Genomic DNA, 21,992 nt, shown 5'->3' on the forward strand with positions numbered 1-21,992 from the left:
TACCCTCACCACTTACCATGGCATCGCTTACCAGTGCCATCCAGATCACCAACAAAGGCGTTTTTAACTGGCTAATCTTGCACACGCAAGCACTTTCACTGCACACACTGCACAAACCAGTGCTCAGGCGGAGGACAAAGCGGCAGCAAAGCCCCACGTTGTGACCTGTGCCTGTTTGACTCAGTGAGTGATGAGGGGCAGAATTAAAATTATCCCTCCTCAGCTGTGTTGGGGGGTATTAAGGTGTAGCATTTTTGACTGTTGCATGGCAGAAAGGCACCAGAGACAGCTTGGGCTGTCTCTGTGGCGTGGCGTGGCCAGTGCCAGAAGCAGAACCATGTGGCGTGGCCAGTGCCAGAAGCTGCTGGTCCCCAGGCTCTGCTGGGCTTCCCTGCTCACCTGCACCAGACTTATTCAAGGCTAAAAATATAAAAAAAAAACTCAGAGGTTTGGGGCCAGAGCACTTCTGGTTGAAATGGGGCCATCTCCTTCTCACAGGTGTTTGCAACCCCAAGCACCAGCCTACTCACACCTTTCCTCCAACACCTGTCCCAAACCTCAAATAGCCCCTTTTTTCCCCCAAATATTCCGTTTTTCTCCCATCCCCAGCGACACTGAGGAGAGGCTGCTGTGCTGCTCTGCACAATAACTCGTGGCTCCGTGCTGAACACTCACTGGAATCGCTTTTCTTTATTGCATATTGCCATCTTAGAAAATGTACAGTCTCATGACATTACACAGCATTTCCCGCTAGCTAGCACTAATAACATTCTTGCACCTAACAGACTACCTTGGTCACTACGAAGCTACTAAGCTCCAAGACATATATTTCAGTTTACAAATTATTATGGATTTTTTTTTTTCATTTTTGGCATTATTAAAAAAAAAAAAAAATCATCTTTAAAATACACACCCAAGAGAAAAGAGTGGCTACTTACACCAGCACCAATCTAAAAGTAGTTTTTGACAATGGCACATGGAATTACCTGCACACAGCCTTTGTATTTATATATATATCATCTTTTTCTTCTCTTTTTTTTTTTTTTCTTTTTTTTTTGAAGAAAACAAAGAAATGGCAAACTCAGCCCAACAACGAGGCTGCTGTAAAACAAAACAACAACAAAAACCAGGTCTGGGAGGGCAAGAGGAAATTTGTCAGAAAGGCCCCGGTGGGGCCGCGAGGCAGGAGCAGGGGCCGGGACCCCAGCAGGCGATCGCCCTTCCCCATCCGACCGCCTTGCGAGTTCGACGTGAGAAACCATTCCTTAAACCATCAGAGGCCAGACTTTTTTTTTTTTTTTTTTTAACCTTTTTCATCTTTTTGCTTTGTTTTGTTTTTAAATCCCCCTCCCCCCCAAGTCCATTCCCTCAATTGTATCAGCCCCATTTTTTTTCAGCCATAAATAAAAAATATAAATAGAGGCACTTTAGTTAAGGAATAGTATTATCATTACCTTTTGTCTTTATTTCCCCCTCCTTCTGAAAGCAAAGTGCTTATCTCCACCTGTGAACATAACCCGCAGGTTGCGCAGCTGCTTGGAAACGAGGTGCTGGACTTTTGCGCTTACCTGCTTGATTTATTACTGCTTTAATGCTACTCAGAAAGTCTTTTTTTTTTTTTTTTTTTTCCTTTTCTTTTTTTTTTTTAAATCTACAGTGCGTCAAAAGTTGCAATGAAGAAAAGAACAAAATGGTAAAACCACAGCTCTTGACAACTCTGTTTAGAGTGATATTTCACAGCTTTCACACAGCACGCAGACCCCGCGGCCTTCAGGTGCTTAGAACCATATTTTTTATACAAATTAGTTTAAACAGCACTTTCGCTATACAGTACATATAGTTCACTGACACCCCATACCCCATCAGCAATACCGATTATCTGACAAAAAAAAAAAACAAAAAAAAATTATTTCAAATAGTGTTAATATCTAGTGCAACAGGGACAAACTCATCTCTCCACAGGAAAAAGAACAAACAAATAAAAAAGGATCACAAAAGTATTGGTGGTATAAAAAGGTTTTGTCTTGTTTCCTCAGAAAACACACCACAAATAAATAAAAGCAAAAAGTAACAGTCCTTTATATACTCAGCATAATTTAAGAATAGAAATGTTAATATGTTAATGGCGTTTACTTTTTATTCTCCAATTTTTAATTTTCTAAACCTTTAAATTATTACTCCCTGAGAGCTTTGAATTCTTTTTATTATTTTCTTTTTTTTTTTTTTTGGACTGACATTTTACAGGTAGTTCTGCTTACAAATTTGCAAGGACATTGAACAGCAAACCAGTCAAAAAAAAATAGGACACCGCGAAGAGACACGTTTCTTGGCATCGTTGCTTCTGGTGTCCATCAAAAAAAGAAAAACAAGAACAGAAAAGAAGGCGGGCACAGGTGTGAGCCTGCGAGTTTTGCTCCGGCCCCGTTGTACACCAGCTGACCTTCCGTCCTGACCAACATCTACAGAGGATACAGTTTGTCCCATTGAACAGAAAGCAAGAATAAAAATTACAACACGAAAGTTTAATGCTCCTCGTCGCATCTGAGAACCAACCCTTCCCGCCGTCTCGGGCCAGGAAACGTTATAAAAGTATAAATACACCTGGGTGCTGTGTGAGCGATAAGCACACTCGGGGAACCTTTTCCTTTAGCAAGGTAAAAGGAAAAGAAGAGCGTTTCCCAAAAGTGATGGGAAGAACAGCATCACCGGGAGCGCTCGCGGCACCGAGCGTGGGGACCAGCACGTAGTAAGCACAGAAGTGCAAGTTTTGGGAATAACCACGACAACGAAAAAAACTCATCAAGTCCAGTCAACTTAGCTTTCTCCTCTTTTCTGCTGGGGTTGTGTGCAAGGCGTCCCAGCAAATGGCCCCGCTCAGTGCCCGGGCATCGGGGCGGGAGAGCGACGCGGAGCAGCTCTCCATCCCCTTTATGGACCCCCACGAGGAAGGCGGTTGTCTCTGTGCTCAAGTCCTGTCTTTCTCCACGGACGTGACATTGTGCTTGTGCCTTGGGAGAGGCACTCGTCGAAGGGGACAGAGGGGAGGGGACGAGCACCCTCAGGGATGCGCAGCTCCACCTGACCCGACCGTACTCGTGGTACTTACACACACACTCGCCCGCAGGGAGAAAGAGCGTGCCACTGTTTCGCTTGGAATCGCAAGGCAGTATAATGAAAAAAAAACAATAATCCTAGCCACTTCAAAAAAGACTGCTAACCAGGTTTCTAAACTCGTGGTTTTCGTTGTTTTCCGTCCCTTCCGCCGCTCAGAAGTTGAGCTTGGTGACGGGCCGCTCGCGGCCGCTGTCGGCCAGCTGGTTGGCGATGCGCTTGCGGTTGCGCTTCAGCTTGGAGAGGTCCTTGTCAAAGACCTCGCCCGAGCGCAGGGCTGAGACGAGGTCGTCGAACTCACCGCCCTCCTCGCCGCTCTCCTTCGCCTTCCTCGCCTTGCGCTCCCGCTCCCGCTGCTCCTTCAGCTGGTGGGGAGGAAGGACAGCTCGCTGTCACGCACGCACCCGGAACCCCAAACCATGAAATGACAGTGGTTTCCCACCCGTTATTTAACAAGCAAGAGCTGGGTGCTCTAAGCGTGCAGGAGCACCTTGCTTGGCCACCCATGCTCCCCGTGCCACCAGGGGATGGCACAGCAGGGCTGCTGTCCCCATGTGTCCCCCACCAGGCAGTGCTGGACCCGTGGATGCCTGCTCACCTGGGCCTCCATGCGCGCCCGGCGCTCCTCCTCCTCCTTTCTCCTCCTCATGTTCTCGTTCTCCTGCTTGGCCTCCGTCACGGCTTGAAGGAACTGATCGAAGATGCCGAAGAACTCATCAGGCTGTATTTTGTCTGTGTCTTCTCCAAAGTACTTCACGGCCTTGGAAAACTGGGGAGAGAGCAGACAGGAGGCTGTCAGGCTGAGGGGACACCCACCACGCCGTTGAGACCCCCATGGAAAGCCTTCAACCTGATGGAGCAGAGAGGAACGTGTCCAATGGTTGGACATAACAAAGGATGGAATTAACAGCAAGACTTTAATTAGTCAATCCTTGGCTTAAGCATGACACGACCCATCTGACATCTTGTTTTCTGTGCATTCGCTGACCTTTAAGTCCCCCGGAGAGGTCCTGCAGCCCCCTCTCCCAAAACACCGACCCTTCGCACCTCTGGCTCTGCTCAGCCCCCTCGAGCCCCCAGCTCGACTTCATTAACCACGCAGTAGTAAAAGCAAGGAAGCAAAATATTGTGGGACTGAAGACTGAAGACATAAAACTAATAGTAAACACGGCAGGGGAAGGGAAACTCGCACTTTTAAGTTTTCTTTGAAGTATTTTTGGGGTATTATTTATCATTGCCACATGCTCTGCTATTGAAACCAAATGTGTTGGTGAAACTTCTAAGACATTTCTGCCCAGGCTCAGACACAGCACTGGGCAGGCAAATGGGAAGTTTTCCAGCCTTTCGTGCTGTTTGCACACCATTAGTGTAAGTGAGTCAAATAAGGTTGTAGCAAAGGTCAGGACAGGAGATCCACGCTCTGCTGATGGGTCCCAGTCCCCAAGGAGCCCACAACTCATCCTTGTGGGCTGAAATCCTTTGTTCTCACTTCCAGTTTGAAGGAGACTCTGTGCACAGAAAGTTCATTAATATGGGCATGGCGCGGCCTGGAGATAAGCAAGCTTTAAAGAAAAGGAAAACAAAATCAAAGCACAAACAGATTTCTAAGTTGCTTTAATTTTGCTCTGCGGACTAAGCCTGCCTGGATAATTAAGTTTTATTTTCAGGGATGTCTCAGGCTCTTCAAAAGACATTTAGGGCATTTTTATTTCTTTGTTTATTTATGAGACTTAGCACTTCAGGATGCAAGGGGGGATCTGAAAGGTGCCCTGTGTCAATCAAAACCATCAAGTTTATTCCTGTTGATTTTCATTAAAATACTGATGTTATCTGCCATTTCTCAGGAGATTCTGGTGGGGGAAAAGGCTGAAAATGTTATCCTCATGGGATATAAAATTTATAAGATTATTAAGTTTCTTCTGTCCTAAGAAAAAACGATAAAACGATTTGAACATGTGTTTCAAAAATGAAGAGCTGGTGCATTTTCCACAGCCCGTCCCATCTGATGACCATGGGAACAGCCATGCACTTGCTTCAAAGTAGGCTTTGATGGGTTATGGGGGCCACGACCAGACCTTCCTCCAGATCCAGCCAATGTAGGATGACACAGCTTGCAGACACTTGTCACCATCTCCTAACTCACTGCAGGCAAGATCTGCCTGGCTGCCACCACCAATTCTGAAGGGTGGCCTCACCTCAGGGTGTAGGCACGGCCTCAGGAGGGCAGTGGTCACTCACAGTGCCAAGCACGGGTGGTCTGGAGGACAGCATCAGGTCAGCACTGGTTCAACCAGGGAGAAGGAGGTGGTGGCACTTGATAACTTGATAAATTCTGTCTTTGGAGAGGTAGCTCATGCAGTGGGATAAGGATGGGACCTCTCTGTGTTGGGTTCTCCCTGCCAGTTCAGTTAAGATGAAAGCCAAAGCAGGGAGGAGGTACTGGAAGCCAGTTCTGGGAGGGTACAGAAACCAGCTGCATGCCCCTTTGCTGAAAGAGGGGAAGCAAAGGGTGCCTGGGAATCACAGATGTCAGCTGATGGCTACCAATTTGCTTGGATTTTAGCCAGTCTGCTGGGAAGAGAGGATGATGTGGTGAGAAGTCACCGCATGTGGCCCTTGGTGGCTGCAAAGTGCTCACCAAGGCACTGCTCCGGGGAAGCTGAACCTTTGAAGCAGCATCTCTACTAAGCAGGCCTGGAGCTGGCCTCAATTCATGTCACTGAGCTCCTCAGAAACAGTGGAAGGGCAGGGCTGTCCCTCCCCTGCTATCCAGATCTCAGGGAGTTTGGTGCCCTTACCAGCTCTTTTGCTTCTGCCAGAAGATCTTCAACATCCGAGAAGCTGAAGCTGGCTAACGTGATGAACTGGCTGACGACAGACACAAATTTGTCTCCCGTTTGCTGAACTTGAGACTTCTGAAAGTCCAGCTCCTTTGGGGAAAAAAATAAACAAATCTGGTCAGGCCCTGGCCGATGGGGGACACAAACACCACCGGCCTCCATCAGTGCTGTTGTGTGTGTGCCCACAACAGTGCCAATGGTGCCCCCGCACCGCTGCTGCCTCCTGCCACGCGTGAAAACCTCAAATTACCCCATTTTACAGTATCATGGCTGCTCTATGCTTCTGAGGCCAAATCCTGCAGGAGAGATGCTGGGAGCAGCGTTATCACCCAGACAGCGAGTCCTTCAGGATACCTCCACTGCTTCTTCACCTCTCCAGGTCAGCTGCCCAGCCCCAGCCCCTGTCCTCCGAGGTTTTCCAGCCAAGGAGACCCCACAGCACATCACAGGTCCTGCTCCATGCACGCTGTCATTCGATTTACTTAGCCTCCCCTGGTGCATCAGACACAAACCATGCACATGCCCAGCCGGCCCTGGGAGGACAGGCACACGTGCAGGGCAGGAAGGGAGGACCAGATCTCTAGGAAATGTGATAAAAGCAGCTTTGCTGGGAGCCCCCTCCGCGGAGGGATGCCGTGGTGCTCAGAGCCAGGCTGGACTGCATTTGATTTAAATAATACTTACAGCCTCCACTGCTCTCAGGCCGCTCCTCAGCGTGTTTATTTCTTTCTCCAGCTCAGTCATGCTGTTGGAAATGGCAGGATGTCAATTTTCAGCCTTCCCCAGCACATTCTACAGCTCTCCCACCACCACGACCGTGCTTTTCCACGGCAAAGACCCCGGTGCTGCAGACGTTGCCTCCTGTTTGCAGGCTGGCGTGTCTCGAGCAGCAAATCATCCTGACAGCCTCGCAGCGAGGGCAGCTGCCTATCCGAAAGTGGCTGCAGCTGCTTGCTTTAAAGCAAAGCACTTTTCTGGGCTTTTAATCAAAGGGGCTGTGCTAAAACACCCCGAGCAGACGCTGATGGTGTAGCGGAGCAGGCGGCGGTGGGATGGAGGAAGGGGTGCTCCTCAATCCTGCCCCTGCAAGGTGCTGCCTTTTCTGTGGGGCTCAGCCCCAGGAGCTGGGAACAGGAAGGCTCAGCAAGCTCACCAGGCACAAGGAGGGCTCAGAAAAGCTCTCAGTGCCAGCAGAAGGTAATTGTGAGCGATTTTTGAGGGAACCACGATTAGGCGAGTACCCCACAAAGCATCCTTCCTACCCGACGGCCTGCAGCAGCAGTCCTTAACAGCAAGGCAATAAAGGGAGACAACCCAAATAGAGAGAAATAAAAATAAATCGTGTCTGGCGCTCAGGCTGTTTACACAAGGCTCAAGCCCCCAGCGAGCTCTGAGCTCGAGTGCTTACGGGTTTCCACCACCACGTCTGAGCGGCAGCTTTCTCACAAAGACTCGATGACCACAGGCTTGACGTCTTTCCAGGGGTGTCTATCCTAGGGCTGGGGTCCCTGGAAATGCTGACGCAAGGTCACGGGGCAAGTGTTCCTGGCAGGTCTAGTCTGGGAAAATGAAGTTTTGGGAGCCCTGTGCTCCAGCAGTTCATTAGCAGCGCTGGGATCCACAGAGGCGGCAATTCTGCTTAACAGCTGCAGGGCTGGGGGGAGTTTAGGGTTTTCCAGAGGGCTCGAAACTTTTTGGTTTTGCTCTAGATTGGACCAAACCCAAATCTTACATATGGTGTCCGGTTTAGAGCAGAACCGATAAAGTTCAGGGGAAAAAAAAAAGAAAAAAAAAAACTCTTTCTGCAGACGTTTTCTTTCCCATGCCTGTATCTGTACAGCAGCTGCAGGGGCACGAGCACGAGGAGGAAGGCGCCTGCAGCAGCCGGGAAGCGCACCCCGGGGCCACCTTCCCACCCAGCCTCAGCTGATGCCTGCAACCAGCAGCCACCCATTCCTTGGGCAAATATTTCGTCTAACCCTTACAGCCGGAAATTACAGTGTTTTAGACACAAAATTATTGTGTTTTAGACACGGGGATGCTCGCCTCCCCAAATGTTTTTCACATCACAGATGTGCAGCGAGCGAGCCGCCCTTTGCTACAGGAGCACTTTGAATATTAAAAAGACCTGCAAGCCACCTAAAACTCCTGGCATGTTTGCTGTCACCTCTAATAAGGTGCCGTTTAAGGCCTTTTTCATGTCCGTGGATTATAAAGGTGAATGCTCCCAGCCGCACGCATGCTGCCTGCAGAAATGTAAGATCCCTGACTCCTCGTCACGGGCTCAGATCCCCGGGGGCAGCACAGCACGTCCCCTCCTGCTGAATTTTAAAGCTGAAATAGAGCCCCCATTGATTTCGGAGGGACTTAAGCACATACTTGAGGGCTTTGCAAAGCACCAGCAGATTCCTCGTGCACTTAACCCCAAGCACGTGTTTAAGGGCCGTGCTGGATGGGGGCCTCTCCAGACGGCAGCAGCCTGCTCTGAACAGGTCACAGAGAGGCATGCGGGGTCTGTAAGCATGTTGTGGACACCAGGAGCTCCACGTTGGTGGCAAAAGAAGGGCCAGGCAGGACCCCTCCCAGCAGTGCCCCACACAGCAAAGCCCCCCAAAGCGCACTCAGATACGCAGCAGCCCTTTATCTGCAGCCACACCACAACCGCTTCCTACCAGATTACTTGACGTGCCATTAGAAATTAATTAAATGCTTCTGCGGTGAGATAACAGCAGGAAACGGCTGCTGCGAGCAGCTCTCCTCCCTCTGCAGGCTGCCTGCCCTTTAGCTGCGAGGGCTGGGGTTTAAAGCCACAAGGTGATGCTTGCTGCAGCACCAACTTTGTGCCACTGCCTCTACGGGTGCTGCAGGTGAGTGCACGGGCACAGGGGTGCGATGCAGAGAGGCAGGAGGCTGAAGCAGGAGGAGATGCACCCACCCCGGACTAGCGCTGCCCCCCAAATCCCTGCTTACTTGACTTTGGCTGCCTGCGGGATGTCTCTCAGCTCCTCGTGCAGGCGGAGGACTTTGGGATACTTCTTCTCGACGATAGTGATGAGATAGTGCAGAAGAGTGATGTTCCTAGGACAGGGGAGCAGCGAGGTTAGCGTGGTGCTGGTTAAATCAGCAGGGGCCCAGGGGAGGTGCCCTGAACATCAGCATCCCCTTCCTCCATCCTTTCTGTTGATTTGTAAGGCCGGGCAGGTTTAAGACCTGACCCAGCTCCTCTCACTCCATGCACAGAGCTCAGCAGGGTGGACACTGCAGTGGCTGTGGCAGCTTGGGGTAGCTGCAGAGAGATGAGCCCCAGGACCCTTCCTCTGGCCACTGAGCCACGGCACAGCAGCTCCTGGCTTCTCCAAGGGGAAAAAACACTGGGAGGAAGATCTTCCCCTCCACCCTCGACTGCCCTTGAGCAGCTCAGAAAGCAAAGCCCCCATCCAACCCCATAAGGACCTCAGCTCAGTTCCTTCCAAACCTTTCACGCTCCAAACCCAATGGTTGTGCCATCGGACATGCTGGCCGGGCAGCAGGAGGGAAGGGATTCCTCTCACCCCCCTGAGTCCCCAGGGCAGTGCTGACAACCCTCTGCATTCCCCCAGCAAGGCTGGAGCCTGCAGAAGCTACCGAGGAGGAGGAGGAGGAGGGCAGGGGCTGCTCACTTGTCAATGCTGGACTTGGTGTCCGCGATCTTGTTGAGGCTGGAGATTTTAAACCCGAAAGCGTTTCCCCTCTGCCCTTTGTTCATGTAGTTCCCGAAGGCCAGGACCACCTCCAGCAGCTGCTGGAGGCTGCTGCTCTGCAGCACCGCCTTGGAGCCGGCGCGGATGGCTGCAGGGAGAAAGGTGAGGGACGTCACCTGCCACGTGCCGGGAGCCCTGGTGGCCAAAGAGCGGCCACCAGCTCCCTCCCTCCCTCCCGCTGCATCCCTGCCATCTCCACGAGGAGCAGCCAGCAGGCTGGGTGACTTGCCTTCCACCTTGGGCTTGACTTCTGCAACTCTCTCCGCAAACTTCTTCTTGAAGTAGAGGGACTGCAGCCTTTGCTGGTAATGGTTTATCCTGCCAGGGGAAAGCAGAGGTGCGGGCTGAGCTTTGCGTGCTCCAGGTGGAGCTCTGCTGCTCAGCTCTTCACAAGTGGACTTAGAAAGCATTCCTGAGCCACAGTGATTGAAAAATAATGACCATGTTTCTCCCTGAAACTATGCTCGGATGGGAAAAAAAATGACAATTGAAGCTGCACCCGTCACAGGGCGGATCCTGGTGGCTTCTTGAGCATCATGACTAAGTTACCCTGAACTCTGCAGGTTCAACAAGGGCATTTTTACACCCTGTTGGTATGAACAAACAGTTCATTCATGACCACTCCTGAGCAGAGGCTGATGACATCCAGGCTCCCAATGGCTCTGCAGTGAGGTGGGGCTGGAGGAACCAACGCATCCCAACCCAGCCCATTCCTGAGCAAGTTTGGGATGGCTCTGCTCACGTCAGTTGTATTTAGGCTAAACAAGATCTCACTTGCAAGCAAATGGCAGCCTGATTTGTGTTATTTGGACCAGGATCCATGGGAGAAGTGCTCACAGACAAGGTCACAGACCAGGCTGACGTTGTACTAATTAGTGGTGACAAAGCCATCACACTCAGTTACAGACCACAGGGCAAATTAAACAGCTATGCCTGAAATATATTCGCATCAGCACGCTGAGCTTTCCAGAAGATGACGGCACAGGAGCAACATTTGGGCAAGAAACTGTGAAGATGGAAGGTGACCTGCAATGGGAAAGCTCATTCTGAGCATCTTCCAGCCCCAAGGGGCCTGAACTTCACAGCTCTGCCCTGCCTGCCTTTGACACTCAGCAACCACACGGTGCATCGCTGTGGGATTCACTGGCACGTTTCTCAGGGAGAAGAGGAGAGCTTCTATTTTTGATCTCCTGGAGTGATTTTGGATTGGAGAACTCTCTGACTTTTCAAACGAGTGACTTGCTCCAAGTTCAGCTAAGAAATTCCTTGGAGAAAATTTCAAACAGCTTCATGCTCAGCTGGACTTCGATAAGGAGCTTCAAGATTTTAAACCAGCACCCCTGGAGGATGTGCATGCAAAAGATAAGGTTATTCATTTCTCAAGACCTCTAAGTCTTCAGTGACTGCTGCCAGGATCAGGAAGAACTGACATTTGCTCTCTGCCTCATATATTCTTGTGAGCCCCAGGGACGAGTCATTTCTGGAAATGAGGAGAGACTTACCTACACAGCAGGGCAAAATTTACATACATCAGTCTTGGGTATTTGTTAGGATATTGGTGTGGAGGGGAAAGGAGCATCGCAGTGGCACTGTTATCATTCAAGCAGCACTTCCCACCTGGACCACGACACGGATGATGCACTGTTTGGCAGAGCTGGGCCAGACTGAGCTTTTCTTCCCCAGGTGTGTGTCGGGAGATGCCCTGGGAGCCCACCACCTCCTGAGAGCACCCATCTCCCATCCCTCACCCTGCTCCACCCAGCTGCTGCTCATCTGGGATGCACAACCCTGATTTGGGGAGCACAGCATCACGAGAGATCCTAATGCACCTCACTGGTCCTCCCATCCGTCTGGCTCACACATTTTGTGATGTGAAAAGCAGCAAGCAGAGCGTATTATCCCAGCCAGGCCCCATAAAACGCCAGGGGCCACCCCACCTGCTCATTTCGAAGAGGAACCGGTCAGCCTTGGCCATGCGGTCCAGCTCGTGCTTGTGCTCCTCCAGCAGGTCAATGTCACCCTTCTCTGGAACAAACTTCAGGAGCTAAACAAGGGAAAGCACATTTGTAGATAAGAGCTCCATGCACGGTTCTGCAGTTTTTCATGCAAGATGGTGATTTACTTGAATTTACTATTTCTCAATATGCACAAAGTGGCCCCAATGCACATATGAAATGTGTTTCTGCTGTCCCTTTGCTCTTCCTCCCTCTGTCCCATCACATTGGTGTCTCTTGCTTCTGCCCTGGCACTACTCTGGCTTTACAACAGCTGTACTAGGTCTATACCAAGGTTTCCATATTAACCCTGACACTTGAGGTTACAAGGGATTGCTGCAACTCCACGTGTTGTAGATGGAAATTTTGTGCAAGGAATCCTTTCATGCTTCTGCTGAAGGTGCTATTGCCAGCCCAGTTTTAAGGACAGGTGAATAAAACGCTACTAAAGGGACTTGGAGGGGGTGAAAGATCAGATTCCCTTTTTGAGGACTGAACAAGTTTTCAAAAGTAACTCCCACCGGGCACAAACTTCAAGCTACAGCCACCAAATGGCTTTGCCTTCAGGTCCCAGGACAGATCCAGCTACCGGCATGGGATGCAGAGGCCATCCTGCTCCCAGACTCGATGCTACAACCTAGCTGCTTTCCTGCTTCTCCAGCCGGCCCTTTGAGTGGTTTTCAACATGTTGTTGGCAAATAACTCATGGAACGATGCGTGTCTCAGAGCCACAGCTTGATCCTAGGCACCACATACAGGCTGCTTGCATTGGCAAGGCACACTGCCTACAAGGGAGAAGCACAGGATGTGCTGCCCACCTGCTCCAACATGTCTTTCGGGAGGTCCTCCTGCTCGTCCATCGTCAGAATGGCTCGTTTGATCTCCTCATTCGAGAGTTTCAGCCTGGGAGGAGGAGAGGGAAAGAGAGTTAACTGCAGCCGTGCAATCGGAAGGCTTGAGGAGCGTGTCCTCAGCCACCCACCAACACGGCCAGGAGACAGGGACAGCTGAGCTAATGGTCAGTCACATATAATGAGCGGGGTCACATAGAGCAGCACATGGTTTGAAGCACATGGTTTGAAGCAGCATGTGGTTTGAAGCACATGGCATGAAGCAGCACATGTGAGACATGGAGTGGAACAGCACCACCCCTGATATTTCACAATATTTTATATAAATAATACATTATATGTGTATTTTAAAAAGCATGCATGTGTAACTCTGGCCCGTGGCAGTGCTGCTCTTGCAGTGCCAGCATCCCCGCTGGCTGTGGGGACAGCAGGGGTGGCACTGCCCGTCACCAGCACGGCACAGCTGGGCACCGGGGCGCAGCTCAGTGCTGCTTCTGCACCCACTTCCACAACCCTTAAGGAAAATTTGGCCAAATTCTGCTGCCCTTCTTGGCTTTCTGTGCTGTCTCCCCTACATCTCCTAACTGCTTTCGGATGGAGACTTCCTCTAGAAGAAGAACCAAAAAGAAACCCAGAAGTTGGGCAAGCGGATGCTCAGCAGCCTGCAGCAAGTGGAGGCAAGAGATAGATAGAAAGATGCCCTTATCTCCTCCTGGGCCGAGCAACCATTAATTACAGTTTAATTGGTCCACAGCACTCCCCGTAACCACTCCCTGCAGGGACTAGGATTGCAAAACCACAAATATTTTCCTTCATGTTTTTGTACTGCGGTCAATCAAATAACCTCGGTGTGACAGAGGAGAGCCTCTCCTTACCCCTGCCCTTCCCGGCGGCTCTCGGCCAAGCATCCCCATCACAGACCTGGCTGTTTTCTTTGTCCAAGCCCTTGGCTGTTTTTTTCTTCATTTTAGAGCACTGCTGCAGCTTCTAACAACTCTGTTTGTGCTCACACAGGTTAGACAAAGCGCTGCTTTCTGCAGCCTGGTGGGTATCCCCAAGCAGGAGGAACTGGGCTGAGCGATACTAGCACCGAGCGGTAAGCTCGGATGGTTTCGGGTGCTGGTCTTACACCCAGCCCCAGATCCAAGCAGAGATACAGGAGTAGTGTTGTATGCAAAATGTCAGAAAAGGGTCTTGCACAGAAATTCAGAAAGCCAACATTTGAAAACTAAGCTGCAGAAGCCACCAGACCTGGGTATCGCTGAGTGCAGTGTGGCAGGGAGGGCTTTAATGAAACCCATCGCCCTGGTTTTGGTGACCAGCACTGCCAAAGGATGCTGAAATACTGATGTGGCTCGAAGGAGTGAGCTGAAACTAGAAACACAGCCTGTGGTGGGATGTGAGACCTCATGGACTGGCCTGTTCAGTGGACCAGAAAGAAGATCTCGAAGAGCAAGAAAGATCTCGATCAGTCCAGGTAATCAGAAGAGGAGGGAAATTTTCATCCTGGCATCTGCTCCGGTAGCACAGCAAGACCTCAGAGCCAGCTTTTGGAAGATGAAGCTAAAGCAGGAAGGGTGCTGGACCCTCTTGTGTCCTGGAGATGCCCTCCTCGTCCCATATGATGGCGATGGCCAGGATGGACCCAACCTGACATTGGGTATGAAGTCTGCACCCAAGCAGAGGTGCTAAGGCACCAAGTGTCAGTCCTCACCCAGTGAAAACCTGATGCTTGGTGGTTTATTGATAAAATAAATAATATTAATATCAATATTAACATTAATATTTTGGAGGTCCTGGGGAGAAGAAATGCTCCCACGAGAAGGTGGCTGGTGGGCAGTTACCTCTTCCCAACGCACAAATGCACCTGAAGCTCCCCTGTGACTGTCTCCGGGTGGGTGGTGAGGGGCGAGGGTGACTTCTGTAAGCCCTGCTCATTAGAAGCAAAGTCAATAATAAAATATACAAAAAAAAAAAAAAAAAAAAAAAAAAGGCTAAAAAAAGTTTTCTCAGAAATCACCAAAACACCACGCCAAGAACAAGAGGCTGCTTCGGGATCGGCAGAGAGCAATCGCGGGGCGCCAGAAGCAAACAGCTTCTCAGACAATGTGATGGGAAAGGGGCCAGTGAAAGCTAGAAGCTTATCTATAACCACAATAATTATCATTGTTGGCAGCAGCTGTCGAACGCGAGCCGTCTGAGAGGAACGGGGTCACAGTGCTTGCTGTCACGGGGATTTAAGCCCAGCGGCTCGGTGATGCGAAGTGACAGCCCGGCAAGCGCGGGGCTCGCTTGCGTGGCTTTTGTAGAGCCCGGCGAAGGATGTGAGAAGTGTGAAAGGGGAAAAACAAATTCCGCCGGGAAGGGGACGCGCCCTCTTGAAAAGCCACATTCAGCTGAGAAAAATGCTCGACACTGCCTCGCCGGAGAGGGGAATGAAACGAGCCATTCAGCGCCAGCACGCTCAGAAGGGGACGGAGCACGGTCCCGATTTGCATCGCGCAGAAGGCAGCGAGCTAAAAATACTCAGACGTACACCCGCAGCGACGGCGAGCACGGGGTGGTTTCATTCAGCAAGACCCAACTCTGCACTGACAGTGGCATAGCTGAAGTGCTCTTAAACAAACAGAAAAAAAAAAAAAAAAAGAAATCAAACGTTAAAAATATTCTTCTGCTGCATTACAAGCTGAAGGAAAATCCAGTGATCTCACTGTGCAGTAATTTCTCCCAAAGCGAGGCAAGCAGGCAAAAAAATAAATCTACAGAGAGAGATAAAGTATCTCGCTGGCCGTAATCTTTCCACGCTGCAAGCCAGACAATGGCTGTGCTGCTTACAAATGTCTGGGCTAAGCACGGGGCCAGGCGGGCAGGTCTTTCAGATGTCAAAGTCTGCTCGGCCCTGCTTCGCCCAGCCCCCTGCAGCACGGGGAGCAGGATGCTGCGGCTCTGCCCAACTCAGAGATGGGCAAAAGGTTGGCTGGAGAAGTCTGCTGGAGAAGAGTTTGCTGGAGAAGAGTTTGCTGGAGAAGAGTTTGCTGGAGAAGCAGGGGCTGAGCGGAGCCTGCAGAGGTCCCCGGGTGCAGGCAGGATGCTGGGCAGGGAGCTTCATCCTTTCCTTTTTTGTCGAGAGAAAATCGCCCATTTTGGGGAGAGAAATCTGCTTGTGGTCGCTTGCAGAGATGGGAAAGCTCTGCAAATGCTGGATAAATACCCTACGAGCAAGTCCCCAGCAGTGCCAGGTTCAGCAGAAGCTCCTGCAGCAAGGGATGAACCCCGAGGCACCTCCAATGCCGGGGTCGGTGTCTCCTCTGGGGCAGGTGATGGCCACGGAAACCACAAAGAGAGCAGCTCGGGATCTGCTGAGAGTCAGGGCTCTCTCCCTGTTGGCTTTTTATATATTTATTTAGCTGATTATACCAGTGCTTAGGAAATGGTGATGCTGGGCAAAACCACGCAGCCCCACTCGCTGCTCCTAGGGAAGGACTCAAAGGGCAGGGGGGGCAGGCACTGGCCTCTCTATTTTCCCATCCCTGTTGGATTAATTACTGGTGACTCGTTACCAGCCACTGCCGGGAGAGAAGGACTGGCTGGTGAGATGAAATGAAGACCTTTATTCAGCGAGCCACCTCAGATACCTTTGAAGTTAAGCACTCGAGTGGCTCTCCTTCACACCGAAGGGGCTGTTTGTGCCCTTAAACTTCAGCTGCACGCCCAAGCATCCTGCTGAGTTACACCCAGTGCTACTCTAATTGTGCTCAGCGCAGGGGAGCAACCCAGGCAGTGCCCCAGCCCAGCTGCTGTGCCCTCCAGCAGCTTGCCGACATAAATTCCCTCATTCACAGGCTGCTTTAAACTCCTCTTTCACTGTAACCCTTCTCATTTTGACTACTGCATTTGAGGAAGTGATAAAAACCCTAGGAGCAACCCAGAGCAGAAAGCAGGCACCGTTCCCCACCCAGAGGTGCCGTTTGCAGGCACCTGCCTGCAGCCTGCCAGGGATGAAAGCCCCGTGGGCTGACCCTCTGTCCAGACACCTCAGGATTTGGGAAACCCATCCTGCCCACCACACTGCTGGGGGCTGGCTGGTCCTGGGTGCCACAGAAGCAGAGCAGCTGCTTGGTGCCCCAGAGCAACCACTTGGAACGGAGCTGGGTTTTACTGCTGCTGGATCATTTTTTTTCTGGGTGAGCCAGAAAAAAAGCTGCATTTTCTGCTGGTTTTGTCCTTTTTTTTTTTTTTTTTTTTTTTTTTCCATGTACCTATGCTGCTGGTTCATCCTTCCACACCACCACAGCCTGGTTTATTTTACCTGGTGAAAAAACGCCTTTCCTATGAGATTTGGGGCTTGGATTAAATTGGAGAGGGCCATTCTGCGGGCTGTCATCCTGGCAGCTGCTAAGAGGGGACACCTCTGTCCCACAGCCATGTGGCACCCACACAGGACATCCAAATTACGCTGCCAGCTGTGGCAGGGAAGCTGCTTGCAGTCCCCAAACACTGCACACAGGCAGCGTTTTCCCCAGCATACAGAGACAGTATTTAGCAGCCACCAAAGCTCAACCAAAGCCTCAGCCCTACCTGGAGAGGAGGATGTTGCAGTTCTGAGCTCTCCGGCCGTCTATGACCGAGAGCTCCTTGACTTTGTGTCGGGAGCTCAACGTGTCGTCGATAGCATCTTCCTTCTACAAAAAAATAGGGGAGAAAAAAAGAAAAAAAAAGCATGGAGAAAAACCCCGGAGAAGACATTTAGTACTCTCAGCACATACCAACGCGATACACAGCGGGCCCCCATTAATCAGGAGTGTCACCACGGGTTACGGGTAAAACCCACGGCCTGTAACTGAAATACAGTGAGCTGCTTCAGAAACCAGAACTGGCTTTGAAGCCACTGGTTAGAAATGTAAATATTTTCTCAGACAGGGAAGATTTAAGAATCTGCAAACACACAGGCGCTGGTGAATAAATAAAGCGGGGCTTTCTTAGCGTACATATTTGTGATACTTCATTAAACCCTCGCATGAAATGTTTCATTCCGGGCGGCTGCACACACTCGGTCCCGCTCCTGCTCCTGCACCCCAAACATCTGCAGTCGCCCTTCACGCTCCAGTCCGCAGTAAAGAGTTTTCCAATAAAAACAACCAGCCTCACAAATGCAGCTCGCTGCATTCGCTTCTCTTTCAGGGAATTGCTTCCAAAACAAGGGATCTGAAAGCACAAATCCTTGTGGCACCTAAATCTCCTAGGCAGCTCGGAAACGTTATTGTGTTCAAATGAATAACAACGTGCAAAGGTGCGGCTGCACACGGACGGGCAGATCCAGGTAACAGTGATCTTGCAGGGCTGCCCAAGGAGTTCAGGTTGACTCTGGTTTTAATTTACCATACTGCATGTTGTAGTGAGGTTAATAAATTAAAACCTGGCTATTCAATCCTCCTGTCAGGAACATAACCCAGAGCTGCGAGGCCCCACGTGCTGCAGATGAGCACTAAATGTTTCCGAGCTCGGGAGACGTGGTGCACAACCACCCTACAGGTTTAGGGTGGGCGAAGAAGTTTCCATTCTTCACTTCTTTTCTTGCATTGACCAAAAAAAAAACACCTATGAGAAGTGGCAAAGTGATGGGACGGGTGGCACAGGGCTCCGCTGAGCCCCTCCCACAGGTGTGAGTTTATTTTTCTCAATCTTTTGTCCCTCCAGGCAGGGATTCCCAGCGATGCTCAGCAGCTGGAGCTCCCCTGAGTCAAAATCCACCCCACGGCACGCGTCCCCGCGTCCCCGGCCGCTCCAAGACCTGCGGATGCTCACTTACCTGCCGGGAGTTACTGCTCACAAAGAAGTCCTACAGCCATAGCAGAAGCATGGAAAAAGGCAGTAAAAACACATGCGGTTGAGTGACCTCCGCAGAACCAAAAGGAATCAAAGCACAGTTAAAGGGAGAGGGGGACACGCAGCGGGGTCAGCAGCAAGGGGGAACGCGCGGGGGTCTGCCAGAGCCCAAAAACGGGGGATGCAGGTGGGGATGAAGGGAGGAGGAGGAGGAGGAGGAGGTGCAGGAGGGGAGGAAGGGGGATGCTTCACGGCTGGGTCACGCCAAGGTGCTTCTGCGCTTTGGGGACGCAGGGGAGCTCTGCCAAGCCCTGCCAGGGCTGGCCCCAAGCAGCGCCGCTCGGCCCGGCGTGCCGGGGGAGGAAATTGCAGGGTTTTTGCGAGTCTGAGAGGACGAAACATCACCGCCAGTGCCAGGAAAAACAGGGCTTTCAAGTGGAAATAACGAGATTCTCATCCCGGAGCAAATCTCGCCGCAGCAAAACTTTACCCTTTGCCATGGCAACGCGTTTTCCCCTTCGCCTTTCTCCTCCTCACAGGGAAAATAACCCTTCTGCGGGGCTCGGCAGCCTGGCCAAACGCTACCCCGGTGCCCAGCCTGAACTTAGCTCGTCCCGAGACCCCGTTTGCCTGCTGGGCTCCCCCCAGCCCGCAGCCCTGGCCGGCAGACTGGAAGCACGTGCAGCAAAGCCGGTACCGTGAGACCACACACACACAAGAGAGTTTTCCCTCCCCGTTTGCTGGGCTGCGCCTTTTGCTGGTGGTTTTTTGGCTTGGCTCAAGGTCCGGCCGATTGGTGATGGGAAGGGAGATAGCAAAGGTGCGTGAATTGTTTGTTGCTGTTGTGTTTTTTTCAAAATTAAATCATAAAAAATGAAGGCACGCAGAGGTCTTCTGGAGGTAGGTGGACTCCAAACCCAGGTCATTTACAGCAGCGTTCCCTTCCAGCCCCTCCGCTCGGAGGGGACAGCCCGCCCACACGCCTGCTTCGAGTTAAGTCTTCTCCAAACATCACCACTGCCTTCTGCAAGGGAACCTTGTTTACGCAGGTTTTCCCCTGAGCGGCTGCCAGAGCTTTATCAGCCCGGGAACCGTGCGTGGGTTTGGGAGGGAGGATGGGAAACGGCTCTGTAGGACATCACGAAACGTCCCGGGCTCGACTTGCAGGGGGCTGAGCCCGAGCCCCCCAGCGCCCTCCGTCCCCGTGGCTTTTTGTGTGCGAATGGCTCCCAGCAGAGGTGCAGGACGAACAAGGTGTGAAGCTTCCCTGGAGAGCAAAAACGCTGCGGCCGAGAACAAAAGCAGAATGAAACGTGCCGGGAGACAACGAAACATCAGCCAAGGAAACAAGGAACCAACCCGTTCCCGAGCGTCCCGGGACAGCGGAGGTGCCAGGGCTTCCTTCAGCAGCGGCTTTGCAAGGAAAGGGGGGCCGACAGACCCTAAATAAAGACACCCAAGCTGCTATTGCCGTATTTCAGAGAGACCAGAGAAATGCAGCCCTACAATTCAGCTGGACACGAGGGCAAAATTGGACTCCACGGGCCGGTCGAGGTGGTAAAGGAGCGGTGCTTGATAAAGCAACCTCTTCCAAGCCATCCCCATGCTTGTACCTGCCCCGTGGTGCTGGAGAGCAGGAGGATGGGGAGGTCCTTCTGCCCTCTGCCTTCTCCAGGAGAGCTCCCAATGCACAGAAAGGCTCATTATGAAAAAAAAAAAAACACCTCCCTCTGCCTCAACAAGCCTCGTCCCTGCCTCTTTCTCTTGCACAAGCCACAATCCAGCCTCTGCTGAGGGATGGCAGTGAAAGGAGGCGTCATTTTGTGTTTTTCCACTTGCCCTGGCTCTTTTACCTCACCCGCTGTACCTGCCATGCCCCAGGACTGCCCCAGCCATGCCGCTGCCACTCCCCAGCATCACCCCCAGCCTCAGCTCTCAAAACACCTCCGACAGAGGTGCAGACCCCTGCTCAGGGATCTGCCCTCCTGGTAGGTTTGGGAAGCAACCAGCACAGGGCAGGGATGCTCCCAGGGCTGAATCCAGGGCGCTCCTGTCCTCTCCGTGGGGCAGGGCCCTTTCCCGAGAGCTGCAGAGTTCCCCCCATAGCCTGTGTTAACCTCCCAGCCTGGGACGTGGGAAAAGCATTCGAGGAGATGCTTGGAACTGAGAATGTAATCAAGTCTGTGCTCAAACGGGGATTTCCAGGTGCTGTGGCAGTACACACAGCCAAGTCCCATCCACACCAGAGCCACCACAGCTACTCCAAGGGGGTCTGAGATGTCCCTGCCCCACGCACACCTCCGCAAGCTGCCCCCAGTGCACTGGAGCATCGGCAATGCCACTCCTCAACAGCAAAAAAAGGGCAAACAGTGATGCCCCAAGCCCTACGGACATCTCAAGGGAAGTGAGAAGTGGTCATTGAGTAAGTGACTTTCAGTAAAGGGTTCAAGACAGGGAGAGAGGAGGAGAAATCCCTGCTCGAGCTTGAAAATGCTGCACGTTGTTAAGAAATTAGTTTATCATCCTTCCCCCAAAGGACAGGCAATTCTTATTGACTGAACTTGGTGGCCCAGCTGATGAAGAGCAGAGCTCCCATCCAGCAGACACCTTCCAGACACCAAATCTTCTTAGCGGTGGCAAAAAGCAAGGAATATTTACAACTTTTAGGCACATCCCAGCTGTAATCATGCCAGGGTGCATACCCCAGTAAAAGAAGAAAAGTGATTGTCTCGGAGAGCTGCATTTCTCATCTTAACAGCCCAGCCTCGCACACTCAGGAGGCGCTCTGCAGTCTCTGGAGACAACAAGACCCTGGTGGAAAGCCAGGGATTTCCCCAGGCACCACCTGTGTGGCACTCTGGGGACACACAGGTGGGTGAGGACACGTGCTGGGGACCAGGGGCACGGTCACAGCACTCCACTCGCAGCACTCCTTGCAGCATGCAGCATCTCCCCCTCCTTGCTGGCCCCACTTCACCCAGCAGGACCTCAGCCAAGCCAAAGTCTGTTTGGATTCCTGCCTGGCAGTAATCTGCAGAGCACCAGGTGATTCACTGACTCTGGCCAGAGGGCAAGCTGTCCCACGGACACGCTAGGTTTCTATTCTTGCCTCCTTTCCATTTCCATCTCCTCCTCAGATGGGCCCTTCAGGACGCCCTAGTCAAGCTCCAAAACCACTGGGGGAAAGAGCCAGCATCATATCACCCGTTCCCAAAACACCCCAGGGCAGCACCTATCCCTGGGGGGGTCACTCTTGATATTTGCACTGCTCTAATCCGCCCTGATCTTGCCCTCCATTAGCCTCTGGAAGAGATTAAGCTCTCACGTTGTCTAAGGAGCTTATGTGATGGGTCTGCTCCTTCCCAGCCCGTCCCTGCTGAGCCTGGCGAGAGCAAACAGCCCGGCCTCCCCTCCCCGTGACACAGCCAGACATTCAGCAGGTGAGCACAGTGTCTGCAGCCTCTCTCTTACTTCCCCCTCCTACTTTTCCTGAAAAATCTCACGGCTTTTGACCACTAATGGTCCTGCCTGGGGTAAAACAAGTGTCTAATTTTCTTCACGGGTTTTGATGCCTTCCAAACTGGGGCCATATTGCTTGAGAAGGAGATTAAAAAGCAGAGACTCTTGTCT

At 51.7% G+C, this 21,992-nt stretch overlaps 1 protein-coding gene across 1 annotated transcript in view; it reads right to left on the minus strand.

Annotated features, from left to right (window-relative positions):
- Nucleotides 1–1,802: 1,802 nt before the first annotated feature.
- DAAM1 (dishevelled associated activator of morphogenesis 1) overlaps nucleotides 1,803–21,992 on the minus strand; it is an 83,217-nt gene continuing 63,027 nt past the window's right edge. The window contains exons 17-27 of the mRNA XM_084288563.1: nucleotides 18,346–18,375; nucleotides 17,115–17,218; nucleotides 12,504–12,588; nucleotides 11,629–11,735; nucleotides 9,921–10,009; nucleotides 9,611–9,779; nucleotides 8,922–9,029; nucleotides 6,636–6,696; nucleotides 5,910–6,041; nucleotides 3,710–3,880; nucleotides 1,803–3,476 (exon numbers count right to left, since the gene is read on the minus strand). Coding sequence (XP_084144689.1) covers nucleotides 3,267–3,476; nucleotides 3,710–3,880; nucleotides 5,910–6,041; nucleotides 6,636–6,696; nucleotides 8,922–9,029; nucleotides 9,611–9,779; nucleotides 9,921–10,009; nucleotides 11,629–11,735; nucleotides 12,504–12,588; nucleotides 17,115–17,218; nucleotides 18,346–18,375 — 1,266 coding nt within the window. The 3' untranslated portion in view covers nucleotides 1,803–3,266. The remainder of the gene's footprint in view (nucleotides 3,477–3,709; nucleotides 3,881–5,909; nucleotides 6,042–6,635; nucleotides 6,697–8,921; nucleotides 9,030–9,610; nucleotides 9,780–9,920; nucleotides 10,010–11,628; nucleotides 11,736–12,503; nucleotides 12,589–17,114; nucleotides 17,219–18,345; nucleotides 18,376–21,992) is intronic.

This window comes from Netta rufina (assembly GCF_964035555.1).
Source record: "Netta rufina genome assembly, chromosome: 5".
Taxonomy (NCBI): Eukaryota; Metazoa; Chordata; class Aves; order Anseriformes; family Anatidae; genus Netta; species Netta rufina.